The sequence below is a fragment of the Poecile atricapillus genome, chromosome 1 (genome assembly GCF_030490865.1).
Source record: "Poecile atricapillus isolate bPoeAtr1 chromosome 1, bPoeAtr1.hap1, whole genome shotgun sequence".
NCBI classification, from domain to species: Eukaryota; Metazoa; Chordata; class Aves; order Passeriformes; family Paridae; genus Poecile; species Poecile atricapillus.
In genome coordinates, this window is record NC_081249.1 from 148,335,160 (window position 1) to 148,354,947 (window position 19,788).

Genomic DNA, 19,788 nt, shown 5'->3' on the forward strand with positions numbered 1-19,788 from the left:
CTTAGATGATGCAAAAATTTAAGACTTACAGAGAAAGACATGCCATCCTACACTGAACTTCCAGTTACCCAGCTGTAGCTTGCTAGCATTGTTCATAAGCTTTACAGGAAAATAACTTCAGTTTGGTATTCCAAAGACTGCCAATATCTGAAGCCATTTTGCTTAAACTAATGTTCTTGAGAAGTAAAGTACCTAGAGCACCAACATATGCCTGCAGCCTTAAGCAAGCCCCCTTCTTCCCCAGGGGAAATCTTTATGAAGCTACAAAAACCATCTAAGCAGTAAACAATTCTAAAACTTTTTTATTTCAAGAACTAAGTTTCATCTGCATGAGAAAAATAACAGTTCATGTATTAGAATTCATCTTGCCAATCAGGACATAATGAAAAATGTAGTACCATGGACTGCCAAGAATCCAGTCAAGACCTCAGATATTGTTGAAGAGAATAGTGCTCTTTGTCTAGGTCAAAAGTAGGAGATACAATAAATACAAAAATAACATATGGAAAATACTGGCACCTAGAGACAAAGTTATTTTAATGCTGGGGTGGGCAATACAGCTTCTCAAAATTGGAGTATCAGATGTTAGGACTATTGAGCTGGAAAGAGATACTGTCATTACTAAAATTCAGATGTAGTCTCACCAAGAAAAAACACCAGCTCATTCATTCCTGTCTAATCAAAACTGCAGAAAACTGTTCAGCCCTATTCAATAAAAACCTTGAAATCTCATTTTGTTTACTTACTATATTACAGAAGAAATGCTATATTTTCAAATGAGATACAACTATGCATTTTAGAAAGAGTAATTTATACTGAATTTCTTCCAAAATAATTAAAAGCCTATTAAAATGATGGAGTTTCTACTTTAAATAGAAAACTGGGGTGAAAAAATCAACATATATAGCTGAAACTTCAGAGAACAATGATATAAAACATACTTGCTCTCAATAAAGATGGAGTCATCTTATAGAAAAGTCAGAAGGCAGTTTCTCAGGAGACCTTATGTTATATCTAATAGATACCAATTCCAAGCAAAACAGAGTAAGGAAACCAGAGCAAAACAAAGAACTCTTCTAATGCATAAGAGCCTCAACAGTAGAGGAAAAAGTGCAGACTAAAAAACTTGCCCTGCAAATCTAGATACTTCTAATTTCAAAGCAGCACAGGATCATCAGCTGCAATAGTTTAGTCTGGTTGTCTGTTACTACACGTAGAAAGAAGGAAATTTTGCAGACTGCAAAAAGCAGGTTCTGCAGTAACAGCAGCAAGCAGACTGCATCATGGAGCTTCCAGACCAAACTTGAACAAAAAGCAGGTCCAGCAGCACACCTAATTCCACATGACTGCAATGTTCTCACAAAGCAGTCCTGTAGACACAAAGAGGGAAGTTGTACCATCACTTCTATTACCCCCAATTTCCAAGAAAATAAAATTTGACTTTTGATCTCTGGGCACATTTGTATTATAAAACATATGCATTTCCCAATCCTAATTTTGTTTTATCCCCATCCCTTTATGCCTCAAGGGGGCTGGTACAATATTACTTAGGAGTAACAATTGCAGAGCTGGTCCTCATTATTCCCAGAAGTCCTGGGGCTGAGTAACCAAAAAGCAAACTAACACTAGAGAATCTGGAAATCAAATCACTAATTTGTCTATACTGAGCTCATAAAGGAGCTCAAGATTCAACAAGAAGCTCAAGACCCATCAAGATTTTTCTAACAACTTGCAATCTGTCCAACTGTTCTTTACATTGCTATCCTGTCTAAAGACTAGAATCTCTTTCAGCTATAAATTATACAGAAATATTCCTAGAGAACTTACAGTTTAAATAAAAACAGAGGACAAGGAAGAAGCACAAGAAAAAATGCAAAAAGCATTGAATACTCAAAACATAAGTACTTCTCTGCAAAGTCACAAATAGATTATTGGCCCAAAGGTTCAGGCAGTTTTTCATACAGTCAAAACAGTACATCTTGTCAAACCAACTCCCAAGACAAGGCATAAAAGCCCATCAATACAATTACCTGTCATTTTTTGCAGCACATACGGAATAACAATAAGATAGGGCAAGGGAAAAAACAAAACAAAAACAACACAAAAAAAAAAATAGTATTTTTATACAAATACTGTACTTTTATTTTAGCAGTAGAAGATCATAGATAGGTATGCTACTGAAACTCTATAAAACTCTAACCTAGACTAATCTATGTGAATTTTATTGTAAAAGGACACATAGCAATTACCAGTGTTTAAAGGTCTCTCATTGAATAAAATGGTACAGTCTGCATGAAGTCTCATTCTGTTCAATAGTTACAGAAAGAATCTGAAATACAGATGTTAACTATAAAGCAAGGAGTACAGTGCCTGTGGAATAGCAGGCCGCCTAACTTTCTCAGTCTTCCTGGAGAAAGTGGCCTGGGAAATCATAAGGAGGAATTAAAACAATCCTCAGAGATAGAGAACAGCCTTGCAGGTGCTGTTTGTCAGTTCCTTGTTTTCTTGCAAGAGAAGGTCGAGGGGTGGTGTACCCCACTGACCAATGATGGTGATGTGTTAGTTTACTAGCCAATAAGAGTTTTACTTTTCTGGACTTTCACATATCGGCCTATAAAAGAAAATCTGAAGTAATAAACCTAAAGAGAAAGAACTCTCCTGTTCAACTCACAAGAGAGTCTGTGTCGTTTTTCTCACCGTTCCAAATAGAGCGACACTGTAACAGAATGAATGATCATTTTCTTGCAAAAAGCAAGAAAAGCTTTCTTTTTGGAAGAAAAAAAGGTAAGCAGGGAAGAGACTGCAAGCAAACCATGAGATTAGAATTCAAAATCATATTGGCAAGTCAGGAAAAATAACATTAGAAGAAGCAACTAGCTAAGCAACAAAGTCAGCAGATACAGATCCAAGATTTTAATAATTGGTAAGTAAACAGTATCAGGCTGTTGCAAAGGAAGCAAACTGTGTTGTGATGCATAAACATGAGGATGCCCTGCAAGGCATGAGAGGAAATCCTTCTCCATACCTAAACTTTGCTAGAGATTCTTCTGGAATACTGTCCACTTTTGGGCACCTCACTTTCAAGACTATGTCAATCAGCTAAAGGTAAACCAGAGAAGTGTAACAATGAGGGTTAGAATACACAAGAAACTGTTTATTTACTTTGGAAGAAGTCTTTCAGAAATCCAAGTCAAGGCAGATATCAGAGAAAATGCCTGTCCTACTTTATAGCAAATATTGTGCATAATCATATAGCAGATCAAAAATAAACCTGGTAATAAAATATGATTCCTCTCAACTCCCTCTCCTGTATGTTAATCCTGGTGTGTTCCTTCTACATAATTTCATATGTGCAATTGTGTAGAATGATGGCTTTTGGCAAAGTCACTTGCACTGTAAAATGGAAAAAGCAATGAAAGGAATACTTTAAAAGAAAAAACAAACTGAATTCAAGTATCATATAACTTTAAACTAGCTCCTTCACTATACTTCACCACCACATGAAAACAGGAAATATTGCTCTACCATTTCTCATTCCTTTTCCTCAGCAGTATTAAATATTTTATGGTATAGATGGTCCAAAAGGAACAGTGTCAGGCCATAAACTGCATGAACATATATTCTCCAGACACATTTAAAAAAACGCAAATGGCAGCAGTACTGAAGATAGTTATAATTAAAATGGCTGGTTAAAATGTAAACTAAAACGAAGCTGTGCACCTTCTGAGGATAAATTTTAGCAACCACACGAGAAGACAAAGCCATCTACCTTCACCACTCTAACAACACTTAACAGGCACATTTACCTCCTTCTATCAAAATTTGGTTTTGCTCAATACTGTGGAGTGAAGGAATAATTGAAACAGAAACAGTCTGCCAATAAAAACTGAGTTTATGAAGTTTTAGCAAGGGCACAGAAAGAACGCTGTTCTGTAAGTCCCCTTTAGCCATCTTGGTTTCCTGAGTAAACAACAACAAAAATTAAAATTCATGCTAAATCACACTTTGCAAATAGCGCTGTTCATATATATGTGAAATTCTGACATTTACTTTTTAAGTAGGCAATTGTAACAAAATAAAGGCTAACACTATAATACTTCATTAAAAAATCCAAAGCTATAGACTCAGTTCTGGGCATGAAAGTACTGCTAAGTATAACATGTCAGGAAATCTCATCATAGAATGGTTTGGATTGGAAGGGACCTTAAAGCTAATCTAGTTCTAAATCCTCTGCCATGGGCAGAGAACCTTCTGCTAGATAAGGCTGCTCATCCAACCTGGCCTTGAAAACATCCAGGGATGGTACACTGCAACTTCTCTGGACAACCTGTTCCAGTGCCTCACCACACATTTCACAAACTATTGTTACTTAAACAGATGAAGCACAAGGAACAAGGTTAGGTGCTCCTCTTTTTACCAAAAAAGAATGTTTGAACCCAAAAGTTCTGATACAGCTAGCACAAATGTCATTTTCTAATGTTGTTCAGCTCACCATTTAATGAGGACATTTACACCAACATGAATTTTGGTGCAGGGGAAGTGAAACATCTCAAAGAGAGCAAGAATTTTGGTTTTTTTTAGAAGAAAGTTAGTTTTGGAAATAATCTTCCTGACTTAGGAAACAAGTTAACTACTGTTTTCCATGGCTCAAAACAAAGGCAGGCCTACTCAAAGATTCTTTGTTGCACACAGAAGCATGAAGTCAGCAAACTATGCAATATCTACATTACTCTAAATATTTTTGCTTCTGTGGATAATGTTCACAGTATGATTAGGATAAGACACTGGGATCTTTTTATCCTGTTGAGTTGATCAGGAGACTACTCAGCTTCTCCAAGAACCTGGTGAATTACCTTAATAAAATTCTGCAGGTTCAGTCACATTGTTAAAACATTCATGGTGCTACCTAGAGAAATACACAAACTTCCTGGGAAAAAGTGTGAAAGCTACTCATATGAGGGGAGAGGGAGAAGAACAACACAAGTAGCAGCTCCAGACTGAAAGGAGAACTACATTATTACTTAAAACTTGAGCAAATGGATGGCCAGGAGTTCAGTGTGATTATGTAGAAACAGGAAGATGCTTCTATGAGCAGCTGGAAACAGTATTCAAATTCACATACCTACATAAACCCAAAATACGCTTAAAATTTGAGTGACATAACACCATACATCAATATCAGCAGCTTAACAGAAAAGGACTTATACTTTCCACAGAATTCTCACCACTAGAAACAGTCAGAACCACATCTGGCCTAAATACGGCTAGTTAAATTCTGGTAACTCAGTTCCAAAATGTTTTCTTCTGATAGCATTCATTCTTCATTAAAGAAACACATGATTCAACGTGGCGTAACTTGTAAGAGATTTCTCTTTCTAGAAGACTTCAAAGTGGAACCAGCTCTCTAAGTTTTGCAAGTAAAGTTTGTTTTATTCTAGTTTTAAACAACCTGTAAAGATGATTCAACTAGGGTTTCTGTAATACTGGTATTAAACAAACTTTTTAATAGCAAAGAATAAAAAACAAGTTTGCATTTCAGCAGCTTTACAGTCCCGATATAGACAAAGTAACCTAAAAGTCTAATGTATCCCCATAATTTTGGAAAAGTCATCATACAGTGTTGCTACACAATATAACAAATCAACTATGCATATTTTACCAAATTCTTTACATCTTTACTTCCAATTCAAAGGGAACTGGCATCTAAACAACTTTTCTTCAGGAATCTTTTCTTTCACAATTTGTTTTGTGTTCCATAAACTAGTATTTTCAAATATCAGAACAGCAATTGCTAAAGTGCAGAGGAGGTGACAAGCAACTATTTATGTGGAAACAGAATAAAAAGAAGTAAGAATGAGGCCAAATGGGAATACTTGATTATAAACACAAAGAAACCTAAGAGCTTGAATATTCCCTCTGCACCAACAGAAGCACTTCAGTTTTGAGACACTTTACTGCAAGAAGATGAGACAATACAAGTAACACACTTAATGAAAGACAGCAGAAAAGGCACTGCAGATGTCAAGTAATTTCTCCATATGAAATGATTTTGAGACAAAAAACTTACTCAACCTGAAAGCAAGTATACATTTAGCTAAATATTTGGCTTCCTAAAGTAAATGAAAATGTTTGGTATAAGTTTAAGGAGCACAATGCATAAGTGATTGTGAAGCGCTGAAACAAAAAATCTATGAGATCAGAGTGTGAAAATAAAATTGACTATGACAGATCTGTTTTCATATCATAAATATCAAGTGTATTTTTAGTTTTTAAATTGAGCATGTTGATTCTAAATGGGGAAAAACATTACCTGTGGAACTTGTGGGCTTCTCGAACTACTGATAATTTATTTAGCATAGACAGCTGTGGAGAATAATTACATAAGGTTTGCCTATCATTTGCTCTAAAAATATTAAACATGAGAGATTAAAGTTGCTCATCCTAAGTTACCTCATATTTTCAGAAAGAACAAATAAAAAAAGAACAGACCATACTATTATGCATTTGCTGGCAACAATAACCAACGTATTGATCATAAATAACAAAGATTCAATTCAGTGATCTAAGAACATAATCCAGACAAAAGCATAAAAGACAGCAAATGCTGTAATTTTATTAGCTTTAGGGTTTTACAAAGCAAATTTCATCATCAGTCTCAATTTGGCATTTAAAAGAACGCTTAAAGCAGTTTGGTTTTTCAGCTGTCGCTTCTGGAATACTTTTTCACCGAGATGTCTAGCCAGCTTCATGTATTTTCTGAAGTATTAATGACAAGAAAATCAGAGTCTACAAACAAATTTTATGGGGTAAATATTTAAATCTCAACAACAATTCTAGTCACATCAGGTTTTAGTTTTAACCTACAAATAATATAGAGTTGCCTGAGAACACGGAAGAAGAGAAGAAAGAAAATCCCAGCCACATCTTACTTTCTTTTTTAGAAGGCTAAGGAAGTCAGGAAGCTCAACAGGAAGCATATAGGACTAATTACTGTTATTTAAATATGTAATCCAATAGACAGCATCAACACACATTTTAAGAGAAAATATTCAGATCCAAATGCTCTCAACTACAAGGTGCAGGTATTAACAGATACAGGTAATGTAAATTTTACGTATAGATTTGCATATTCACTGCTTTTCAAAAAGAAAGGGAATTTAGTTTCATTGATAATCAAGCTGTCTTTCTCAGTTTCCAGGAACTGCTTTTGATCTGACTGGCTAGTTCCAACCAAACCTGGGGGAAAAAAGGTATGTTTTGGTTATAACTCTGCAAGAAAGGGAAAAAGGGACACTGCTATGTAGTGCCCCATGGAGGCAAAAGCTTCAGAGACTGTTCAGTCATCAGTATGGCTGCCAGGTCACCTGTCAATCAGCCATAAGTCATCTAAACCTTGTGCTGCTTCTTGTTCTGGCATCACTTCAAGTGCCCAGAATGAACCTGGGCTTACTGCTAAGTTACAAGGAAGAAAAGATCAAAAAAAGTGGTCAAGCATCATACTTCACTTTTTGAAAAACAACTTAAGCTTTACTAATGGCCACAAGTTAAAAAAAAAAAAAAAAAAAAGCAACCAAGAAGAACTTGTTTTTCTTTGTACTTTACAAACAACAACAAAAAGAAACAAAAAACCTATGACAAAAAATTAAGTCAAGCATAAAATGACAATCACAAACCAATTTCATTAGCTTCATTCAGTGGCTAAGATGGTACCATTCAATTAACACATTTATTATTTTTTTCTCATCTGAAGACATGAATTAAGTTTTCATTTACTACAACTGAGGATGGCAACTGCTACTTTCCAAGGAGCATCTATATATTGTCCTAGACTCAGTCCAAGGTCCTTGTTACTAGTAATGACCCTATCCTCACAACATCCTCTCACTAAACAGTTCTGCCCCATTTTACAACCTGAAAATAGAGGTGCAGAGAGGTTAATGAACAACCACCACCAGTTTTGGTATAATCAAGGCCAATTTTTTTTCTAAGGACTTCATACCATATAGAGCTACCTGGGTTTGAAACAGCTCCCCTTGAGTTTGGTAAAAACTGTGACTGCTAGCCACTTTTGCACATCGAACTCAATAACCTGACACCACAAACAATAATTATAAACAGAGAGTTTATAATGCCAACGAAAATAACTGCATTAAAATCCTTTTAACTCTGGCATAACATGGTAGCACAGGATTTCCACAAACGTAACCCTATTTGAACTGCTCCAAGAAGAGTTATAGCTGATACCTCCTAAATTCTAATTCCCTTGTTCAACTACTCAAAGTTTTTCACCAGACATTTAGCTAAAGCCAAAAGGATTGACTTCAAGTTCAAATCCTATCAGCCTCAGACTGAGTCTCCCTAATTGTTCCCCAACTTAGTATTTAGTTGCATTTAGTTGAGCCATGAATGTTACATTCATGTATCCAATTCATTAGTGATCTAAATCGCCTTGCACCCTTACTAACGTCCTTAGTCCCAAATTTATATTTATTATTTTCTAGGTAAGTAAAAACGTATGAAACAATGCCAACATAGTTATTCACAGTGAGAAGCTCAGATACTCTGTAAGGGAAGTTAATGCTACACATGAACAGCAGATTGATTTTGCAGTATGTGCCAACACTTGCAGATGTCCACCACTGGAGTCTGCATGTTAGCCAGACAGCCTTGCCTAGAAATCCATGTTTGCAAGAACCCAAATCTCTAGCCCAACCCCTCCTAGAATTCTTAATTAATAGGACTTACTAGAGTTTATTTTGCAACACAAATTTTAATAAATCTTTGAAATACCCTAGAACCAACCAACAAGTAATGCTTGTTAAAGTTGATAAATTAAAAGAGTGGTTTTGCATTTAATAAATTGAAAAATCTAATCAATGGTTGCTTTAAAAACATATGAGCTTTCAGTTTGTGTATTAACATGTAATTGCATGGATCTTTAAAGATTTTATTTAAAAGGTAAGATATACCACAGACCAATTCAAAAAGTCAAAGGCCGTAATCAAAGCACAAGTTCCTGCTAAAAATCCCAGAACTCCTTACTGAAGTGTTGACAGTGGGAAACAACCTCAACACCAGATACTGAAAATGACACAAAGCAAACATGTCAGCTTTAACATGATGAAACCTCTAAATGTTAGAGCTTTATATTCTGTTTATGTAAGAAGAATTGAGATCACACTCTGAGGCTACTTCGTACTGTCCAATTTTAAGACTTTCATGCATATCAAAACTGTTCTCTGACTAAGGACAGCAGCCTGAAATGTCAGAGGTTCAAATCCAGCTCAGCTTCACCATTTCAGTGAAGGTGGAAGGCAGGGCAGGGGCTGTCTAAAGGAGAAGAAAATGGAGAAATAGAGAAAAACAGTATTTTCTCATAAAACTTCTCCCCTTTCTCAAAACACTGCATAATATTGTCTCAGAATACCAGAGTGTACATGCTTACACACAATTCTTTCCTGGCTTTATAAACAGATGTTATAAACATTACTGGGTGCACTGACTAAGATGCTAACTTTTGTACATTTTGAACTTCAAAGGCACTTAAGCAGGGTTTAATCTTCTCCATCAGAAGTCTTTAGAAGTCATCTGGGAGAAGGCAATCCATTCCTCCTAAGTTACTTCAGCCAGTTCCACACTTCCTATTTCTACTCTGATAGCTTCCGTGACCTCAGGAGCATGAGAGTGAAAAGGCCCCTCCAGTCTTACTCACATTCTTACCACAACTTCTCTCGTACACTGGAGCAATGAGTAGGTTACCCATACCAGGAAATACTTGAAAGAGTTGAGTTTCAAAGATACCTTTTGAAATGACCCTTTGTGGATCACATAATGAACACACACACAAATACACACACATATACACAGTTTACATATTCTAAAGCACTTTTCAATCAGGTCTACCCAGTCCTTACACTGAGCATCCACATCTTCCTTTGCATTTCATGGGCAAGTCTACAGACAAGGATTTGCTGAGCTGTTACCTTCCCTTCTGCAGGAATCAGCATACATTATCAGCTTCAAAAGGAATTTACACTGTTCCAGAGCACAGGCCTTCTTGAGTCTATTAACTTAAGTAAAAGAAGCAGAGGCAAAAAAAAATCTTCACCTACCCAGAGTATGCATTAGGTAGTGTGACAACACAGCACAATGGAACCATCAGGATAAACAGTATTTAATGGCAAGAAAATATAGGCTTTAAGGAAAAAACAATAAAAAAAAGCAAAGTGCTGAGAGACATATGGAGATTCTAGTAATTTCTTACTTAAAGTCAAAAATTAACAAAACAAAACAAAATAACTTCTACGAAATTCTAAAAAACAAACAAAAACCTTACAGAAGAAACACACTAAGCAGAACCATTACTGTTCTTCTACTGCCCAACTATATTCTAACTGGTACCTGCTTAAAGATTCCTTCTAGAATCATTGTCTGGTTTCTGTCTTCCTGTCATTTTCCTTCATCTCTACTACTTGATACTGCAAGGCAAAAACTGAGAAAAGGAGGAAGAACTTACTGGTATTGAGAACTCCTCTGCCAAATACTTAAGCACTGATGCTCCTCTAGTCAAAAAGTTACTTCTCTCTGCCAGATTGCCCTGGAGTTTTGTATCAAACTCCTTTCTGACAACTGAAGCAACAGAGTCAATTATTATAAGTTTAACTTTCTTTGAAATAACTTCTTCTTCCAAAGACATAATCCTAAAAAAAAAAAAAAGTCACTGATAGCATTTTTTACACAATAGAACCATTTTATAACACTGAAATTTTTAAAATAAATATTCCTTTAATAAGCTTAAAGTCATTACCTCTTTTTCCCTCCTCACACACCCCGTCCATTAACATCTGCATGTATTAAATAGATTTGGAAAGGAATCTGAGGCTCAGTGGGCCCAGGGTAGGACCTCTCCACAAGAGGGTTTTGGAAGACCTCTAGCTAGCAACAATATGCTGTACAACCCCTGAACGGCAGACAGCAAGTAAAGTGGGCATTGAAACTGTGCCTCACTGAGGTCTTCCAGTTCTTCAAGGGGATTTATAAGTAAGAGGGAGAGTGACTTTTTACATGGGCAGATAGTGATAGGAAAAGGGGAAATGGCTTTAAATCAAAAGAAGAGAGATTCAGATTAGAAGTCAGAAAGAAATATTTTATTCAGTGGGTAGTCTGGTAGAAGAAATACTTTATTCACTGGCACAGGTGCCCAGTGAAGCTGCAGATGCCCCATTCCTGAAAATGTTCAATGACAAGTTGGATGGGGCCCTGAACAACCTGACCAAGTGGGTGGTATCCCTGCCTGTGATGGGAGGTTTGGAACTAGATGATCTTTAAGCTCTCTTCCAACTCAAGCTATTCCACGTTTCTTTAATATGCTATTAGGTCTTCTCTGATAAAGCTGTATTATAAGAAAAAATGATTCTGGTAATAATTCCCCCACTAACATAAAACACACAACATGATGGTAAAATAAAACTTAATTTTCATTGCAACATATGTTCACAAATTAATATTAGGTAACAACATGACAATAGAACACTGCACTTAGGCTGGTGACTGCTAAACAACTCCCTCCCACTGCTGGAGGAATCTCCATCTTCCTGGAAGTAAAATACTTTGGAGGAACAAACTTCTATTTCATGGAAAATGTAACTCTTATACTATGGTCTCTCCACAATCCAAGAGAATACCTGTCTCATGAACACTCCCCTTTAAAAGCTTACAAGGATCAGATCACATAGAAACGGTCTATCAGAAATTAAAAACTATCAAGTGGATTAGTCACATGCTATGAAATGAAATGAGCAATGTCAATCTTCCTGTAGCAGTGTTACTTTGTTGGAGACCATGCTGGTATCCACATGAAAAGGTCTCAAACTAATTACTCTTCATAAAACTTTGATACAAAAAAAATAATTGTTATAGACAATCTAGTCAAAATTGTCTTCTTTTCTTAAACTGTGGAAAATAATACCTCTTCAGTACACTGCAACAGGTGAGCTCTCGGTACAGGTGGATGCTACGGGTCATGCAGAGCAGCTTTTCATCTGAGTCAAAATAAGCAGGGAATCTCTTCGCTGCCATCTCAATCAACCTATTAAAAAAAAAAACAAACCAACAAAAAACCAGAAGGCATAACACTGCAAGAAGAATAATGCAAGATAAGGTATCAACTGCTCAGAAAGCAAACACAGGAAAGCTCTGAACCATAAGCAGATACCAGCTAAGACTGGAAATCTTTTTAAAAAGAAAAGCATACTTTATCAGAGTGAAACAGTGGAAGTGAGAACAGTTAGGTTCTCTTTCCAGTGATACTGAGTCAGTGGTACACTAGGGAAAGATATCATGTGTCTGTATGCAAAGAAAGGGAAGGGCATATCACCTTTAGAAGGAAAGTTTACTTACTAAGTTCTTCAAGTTTTATACCAGAGATTCCACTCAATGACCAAGAATTTTCCTGTTCTAATTGTTTTATCTAAATATTAATTTCATTTAAATAAAACCACTCTCCAACTCTAACCATCCTCCTTTTCACCTTTATCTTGCAGTGAAATCATGGCTTTGTGCCACCACAGAAATGCAACAAGCTGGTAAGAAACAGAAGATCCATTAGAAGATCCAACCAACATGGAAGCAGGACTGCAAAGAACAGAGCCCAGTTCAACTCCAAATACTTAAGCAAGCAGTACATGTATGGAAAATATGCCTGACAAGGTAAAAATCTTTGCACAGATATATCTCCTTAAAAACACAAACAATGTCATTTGGATGGGAGACTTTCACTGAAACAGCTTCTAGTTTATATTACCTATTTATAAAAAGGGCTTACAAAATCTGATTAAAATATTAAACTTGTTAGAACACAGGGATAAAAAATTAAAAGTTAAACCACTGGGTCACAAAGTGACTGAGAGTCCATGTGCCAAGGCATCTACAACTGAACATCCATTCATTCAGGTGAAACAGCTACAAACAACATGATGTAAGAAAAACACTGAACAGTTGAAGTGGCTCCTTTACTGATAGAATTGAATGTGGGGTTCCATGACTAAATGTTCTCCACTACCTTATCAGGAAATTCACAACCCATCAAAACCTTGAATTATAATTGCTAACCATACCACTGGTTATTATCAGAGTAGACTAAGGAAGCATATAACAGGTGATAACACCAAAAGAAGTCAGAAGGAGCTGGATATTTATTATTTTAAGTCAAAATACCTTCATAATCACAAATTATAACTTGGGAAAAAATCTTTCACACAGAGGTAAAACTAAAGAGTTTTCAATTAAATTATATTTTATACATAAAACCATAGAGGAAATTAAATAGTATTCATTTTAGAAATGCTGAATGCCTATAAATTCCTCAGAAATCACCGGAAAGAAGTTGCACTTGTCTAACCACAAGGCAATTTCACCTACGTCCTAAAAGAGATGATCCAAAAATTTCACTTTGAAACTTGTAGTTACAATCTACATGGAAAACTTTTTCCACAATGACAACTTCAATTTTAGTGACAAAAAATACTTAATTGTTCATATTTTAAGCAGACATATCCCACCTATAACTTGAGAAGAGCGGCATCTAGTGGATTATAGTTGTGGGCACAACTTACTTGCTATCTCATTAAATTTAAGTTCCTTTCATTAATACACAAAGTGATTTCAGGTAAAACAATTTTTAAATCAGTTTAGAAAGAGAACTCAGGAGATTTTGAGGCAACATGCTGTTCAAAGCACTGCCAGCTATGAAGTCGGAGCAAGTTACTTGAGTCTTTTATCTATTTCAGAAGCCTTCAAGGATGGAGGCGGCACCACCTCTCTGGGCAAAGCTTTTTTCACCACAAAGGCAGTTAGGAATTGTAAAGCTTCTCCATATCTCAGCCTAGAAATGAAGCTCACTGTATTGCCTGCTGTCTCCCAGCACACACCACCTTGGGAAAAGGGGATATGCATCTCTCTGGCCCTGATGGTTCAGCTCCTTAGACGATACAATACAGAAAGTATAATATATATAGTCAGTCTGCTGAAATTGCATTTATAATTTGCACCTGAGCAATACTAAATATGATTTAATACATAAATATTCTCATCCTTAATAATAATATTATTTTCATCATGTTTCCTTTCTATATCCCATTCTATTTTCAGCAGTTTCAGTTTCATCTGCATCTGCCTTCCTTTTCTTTAGCACTCATTTCTAAGTGACAAGTCTTAACTCACTCTTTAGGTCCTACCTTTTTTTACTACTTACATGTCAGGGACCCGAAATCAAACTTAAGTGGTGTGTAAGAAGGAAGCACTGTACTCTGCAGAGCCATTGCTTGAAGCTTTTTTCTTTGATATACTATACTTCAAACTTTTGTGACATTAACTTGACAAAAAGCAGGGTTAGAAATCCCACTTTGTCATCCATGATAACTTGCAATGAATAATCAATGGAAATACATTTACTTTGATACTTTGTGCCATTGTGACATAGCTAGAGCTACTAAATCACCTGAAATATATAAATTATATATTTATAATATATAAATTATATATTATATAATATGTAAATTATTTCATTGAACGAAGAGCTTCATATGAACCTCTTTCTGCCCATTTTTCTACACAAACAAGGATGAGACAACTGTACTTCTTGTCCTTCCCCAGACCCTTAACAACTTTTGAACTTGCTCATTCCAAACAGGGACAAAGGATTAGAAATCCCAAAAACATCAAAGTTGCAAAGTTTAGCAAATTTGGTAACTAAGTGAAATAAATTAGAGGTACATTTATTAGATAAATTTAGATTTATAAATTAGAGGTATTGCAGGATTATTTCAACAGTTAATCAGAAAACTGAGTGGCAACCAACATGTGTAACTGTCAAGCAATCCAGCACTCGAACACAGGAATGTCTCCTGTCTGTTCAGCACTCAAACACAGCCAAGTGCACAGCTGAGCCATTTGGGTTGCATGGGACAAGTGGGAGAGATCAGAAGAACCAGAGATGTTATAGAAATAAGGTAATACAGTACTGCATAGCTGCTAAGGATATAGGAGATGCAAGGTTACTGCAGAAGGGAATCAGAAATACAGGAGAGCATGAGATTCTACAGAAGTAGGATGGGAATCTGAAGGAAAACTGGCAATGTCAGTCCCACTGTTCACTGGAAAACCTCCACTGCCATTGTAGTCAAAATGTTTTGACTTTACATCTCCTAATTAACATCCTGATAACTCCACAAACCAAACTGCAAAACAAAGTTTCAGATACAGGATTGGTAAGACCATTTAAAAACTAAAAATCATGCCATCCACCTTGTCATGCCAGAACTGGAATCTACAGCCTCATACAAATAAGGCACATGAGCAAACCATTTTATTAAACTAATTTCACTGTCTGTGGAGTAACTGCATGTACTAGAGGAATGTTTAATAATTACCACCAGTATTTAAAAATGCACAATTATTGCTCAGAAAATAATTGGAGGTTCAAGGTTCCAAGCTAAAAGGCTCTAAGAAGTTCTGTGTATTTTAGAAGTTTGCATCTTACCTTTCAGCACTGAATGCAGACTCCGTGTCGATGTATATAACAGCCCCATCTAGTCCTCCCATGCTTATAGGCAGTGTAGCCAGAACACTCAACATAATACAAAATTGAGTTTTTCCACAACCTGGTGGGCTAGTTATCTGGAAGGAAAAAGATTAGCAACATAACATTCATTTCACCATAATTTTAATTTTATCTAAGTCACATCAGCCAGTGTTCCCCCAATTCTGCTCTTCCAGTTACCAAAGGAGATGGCAGCCATGAAAAGACAGAACACAGCCTACAAAGACCAACTTGCAGTTACTCTTGGATCTGTACCTTGCATACAAATTCATCCCTTGAAGAATTAAAAAGCTTTTCAGACAGCTCATTATCTTTATACTTTATTTCTTTGACATCATTATTACCTTTCAAATTTGAGGTCCTCTACTCTCCCCCTCACAAGATCTTCCCTAGAGACACCTAGCTCTCTTCCATCTGTCCCTGTGCTACCTTCTAAAACAGAGCAGAATTAAAAGATTCACAGATGACATTCACATGTCATCAATGGCTTTTAGAGCTGAAAATTAAGTCCAGAGCTAATGAGCTCACATACATAAACATATCCTTATCAATCATCATTACCTTGGTTAAAACAGGCCTCTCCTAGAGATCACAAAGATAATTGCTTATATACTATAAAGACTGCATGTTCAATATGAACCACATATATACATAAAACAGATTTTATCCACTCCAGAGTCTACACTCTGCAGTATGTGTTTTTTCATTGGTGTTAACTCCCTACTACCATATTTCAACACCAACACCATTCAGTGATCCAGACCAGCTCCCCAGTTCTAAGCTTCCACCTGTGCTCACAGAAAGCCCCTGTGGTGAAGCAGCATTCAAGGGGAGCACATTCAGCTTGTATGAAAAGGCTCCAGTATGATTCTGAAGAAAGAAACCACCAGGATCCAAAGAACACATTGTTTGCTGGTATCACCAGTTTCTGAGAGCAGTATTTTTCTACTAGAGATGACAGTCTGCTGTTCTTTATCCACTGCAGATCTTCCAGAGATTGTGTCTGAATGCTGGGCTCTGTGTTCAGATGATTGCAAGTTCATTACTACTACAGTGGGTCTTTAAATACAGTATCACATTGTCACTGCTTCTGGGAAGGGAGATGAAATTCTAAATACTAGGAGGGCCAAAAAGCAGCAAAAACAAAGTCAAAGTGACTTTAGGCAGTGAAAACAGAGTGATGGGTTCATTCTTACACTGGTAGCAACAAACTAATAATGCAAGTTTAAAAGCAAGCCTCTCCAGGGAAGTTGAACTGTAAATCAAAACATGGTGTCTCAAGACACCTAGTACTGCCACAACAAAGGCCTAAATACAGAGCTATTGTTTTAAATTTAAAAACAAACTTTACAGTAGACAGACAGTCAAAATCAAACTGACTTTTGAGATTGCATGCACAATAGTTTGGTTTCAAGCAGAAACACTTTCACCACAAGATATTGCAGTATTGCTATGGTTTTGATTCAAGCAGTAGCAGAATGACTTGAAGCACAGAAAATTTACAGGGAAACACTGAAGGATCACATTAGCTACAGTTAACAGTTGGTTAAAATCCCTTTAATCACCTCTGTCTTTACACAAGGCCTGAAAGTCAAGCTATATCAATCACTCTATTTGAAGCTTTAATGCAAAAGAAGCATGAAGTGATTTTTGTTTAGAAGCACACACTGCATTTAGTGAATTACAGATCAGGAATCAGTCATATTCATGCAATTATCTGTTCCTCAGCCAGTGTACTTCAATTGCAAACTATCATATCAGCAAGATCTGCTACAATTTAATGTGAACCCAAAGCATATACAAAAAATGCATAGGCAATACACATTCCTTAGACTGTGACAGCCAATGAATCTCACCAGTTGTTTCTTGTTAAAAAGAAGACTTGAAATGAATGAGGGGAGGGCATTAATCCAGTTTGTTAAATTAAAATGTTTGGACAACTGTGAGGATACTTCATAAAAACATTGGTAGTTTCAGCCTTGCCTGGAAGGTGCACTGGAACCAACATCCATTTCAGTGGCTGACACAGAAGCTAATTCAACAGAGATGCTATAAAAATGTCTGAGGATATGAGCATCATATCAGAAAAAATGAGGGGACAGTACAAGGAAGCAAGCCAATGGAGCAAGAAAGCATTCCTATTCCCAAAACCAACAATGCTTCATGTTTAATCTGCTTTTTTTTTAAAAGGGCCTTAAAACTGGCTTTTAAATAATCCACAGTGAACAATTTTACAAAACTACAACATATTATTGTAGTTACCACTGGTTCAGCAAGTGCTTAGAACAACAGAATCCTACTTTAAATTCCTCTAAAAAAAATTAAATTGAATGTCTGCAAAAAATTTGTTTGGTTTTACTCTAAATTTGCTCTGAAAAAAAATCACCGAGATAGAAACATGAAGACCACAACAGTTTTTAAAAGTATGTTTTATTTGGCAGAGATAAATTATTTTTCAGTAAGTTATATACTATTTTCTCTGGCACATCTGAAGGGTTTGGATGAAATCACAAGGACTTAATTCTTCATCTACCAGAAGATTAAACTCCTCAATACTCAGAAAAAGGAACTATTTTAATTTTTCCTCATAAAACTTGGCCAAAAGCTCTGACCACAGAATTTCAGCTATGATTTAGTCTCCAATCTAAAAACTAATAGTGTCTTGGAAAAAAAGTGGTCTGAGACAAGAGTAATGCAAATCAAATCCCTCTAGCACTCAAAAAGCAAGAAGATTTGGCTGTAGAAGATACCACAAGTCTTCATCCTTCTGACCAGGTATTCAAATACCAAGTTTCCAGCCACCCTCACTGCTGGGTAAAGTAACAGAAAGACAATGATTTAGCCCTACCAGTCAGGAAGTAAATTCTGCACCCAGCATGCTTTGGAAGAGAACTTCTCTCAGACTTAAATTAGCTGTCTAATTCAAAAATGCCAAAAGACAATCTACTTGTTAGCTATGCTCCAGTGAATCGTAATAAAAGCAAATTAAAATCGTTAAATCCCAATATCACTCAAATTAAAAAAAAAAACAAAAAACACAAAAAACAAAATTGAAAAACCTGGAAATGCTCACAAGCTGCAGTAGAGCATAAAAGCAGCAAAAGCACAGCATCAAACCAGCAGCAGCAAACTGATAGCTTCCTACTAAAATTTAAATATAGCAACTCTGATGAACATAGAGTGCTGCCAACCTTTTAAATTACTTAAGATCTCAAGGCTCTTGCAAAAATACATTTTAAAATCCCTATAGCCAGGCTTTAAAATAAAAGAAAATCAGTTTCTGTATAGTTAATGGTCATCTGCCTTCTCATCTGCTGAAAAACCCCTAATAGGTGCCCTAACTGCTTTCCACACTTAGTACCTAAAAGGCAAATAAAAAGCAATGCACTATTTTATTTTTTCTTGAAAATATCTATTATTATGAGTTATTCATCACATTTCTGGATCCTACCTAGTTACCCCTATATTATTTCTGACTAAGTAGTTATGTACCAGTCATCAACCAAGCCCAAGGTGCAGGTAGAAGGACGCAGTGCTTGCAGTTCTGGTCTCATCCATTACATGTCTTGTACAGATATCAGCATTTCCCTCCCTTGGTGAGCTCTCCCATTGTAAAGAACTGCACCAGGCAGGTCTTCTCATTTTTAACCAAAATATCTTAGAATACAAAAATATTCACATTCAAAAGCTTTTTTTGCAGAAGAAAACCTAAAAGAAAACCTAAAAGTAACCTTTAGTGTTACCTTTCCTGGTGCTGTGCTTTTCATTCACATTCAGATAAAAGTTTGGCCTATCACTGAATATATTCATTCCCCCTCAACTAACTTTTACTACAATGATACCCAGGGACTATGACTATTCTTAAAATACAGTTTCTCAACAGTTACTCATGCTTTCTTATACTTAAAGGCTAAATATTGTAAGAAAACACGGGGCGGGGAATATTAAAATTGGGTATTGTGATTACTAACCAGGGTGAGCGGTGTACAAAATATATAGCTCTGGAAAATTAAGCACTTACATTAACTTCTTGTAGAACATTATTTTATATCATCTCAGGAAAATTGTATTTGACATCCATACTTTGAGATCAACTCATTGCAGAGTTTACTTTTAAATAAAATGTAAAACAAAACAAACTTAAAGGTCAGCTAAACTCCCCTAAAGGTCCAAGCATGTTACGCACTGTT

General features: G+C 36.1%; 1 protein-coding gene across 3 annotated transcripts in view; it reads right to left on the reverse strand.

Annotated features, from left to right (window-relative positions):
- Nucleotides 1-19,788, reverse strand: part of RAD51B (RAD51 paralog B) — a 404,600-nt gene that overhangs the window by 339,577 nt on the left and 45,235 nt on the right. For all 3 annotated transcript variants that reach the window (XM_058847115.1, XM_058847122.1, XM_058847131.1), the window contains exons 5-7: nt 15,539-15,675; nt 11,969-12,088; nt 10,517-10,700 (exon numbers count right to left, since the gene is read on the reverse strand). In XM_058847115.1, coding sequence (XP_058703098.1) covers nt 10,517-10,700; nt 11,969-12,088; nt 15,539-15,675 — 441 coding nt within the window. The remainder of the gene's footprint in view (nt 1-10,516; nt 10,701-11,968; nt 12,089-15,538; nt 15,676-19,788) is intronic.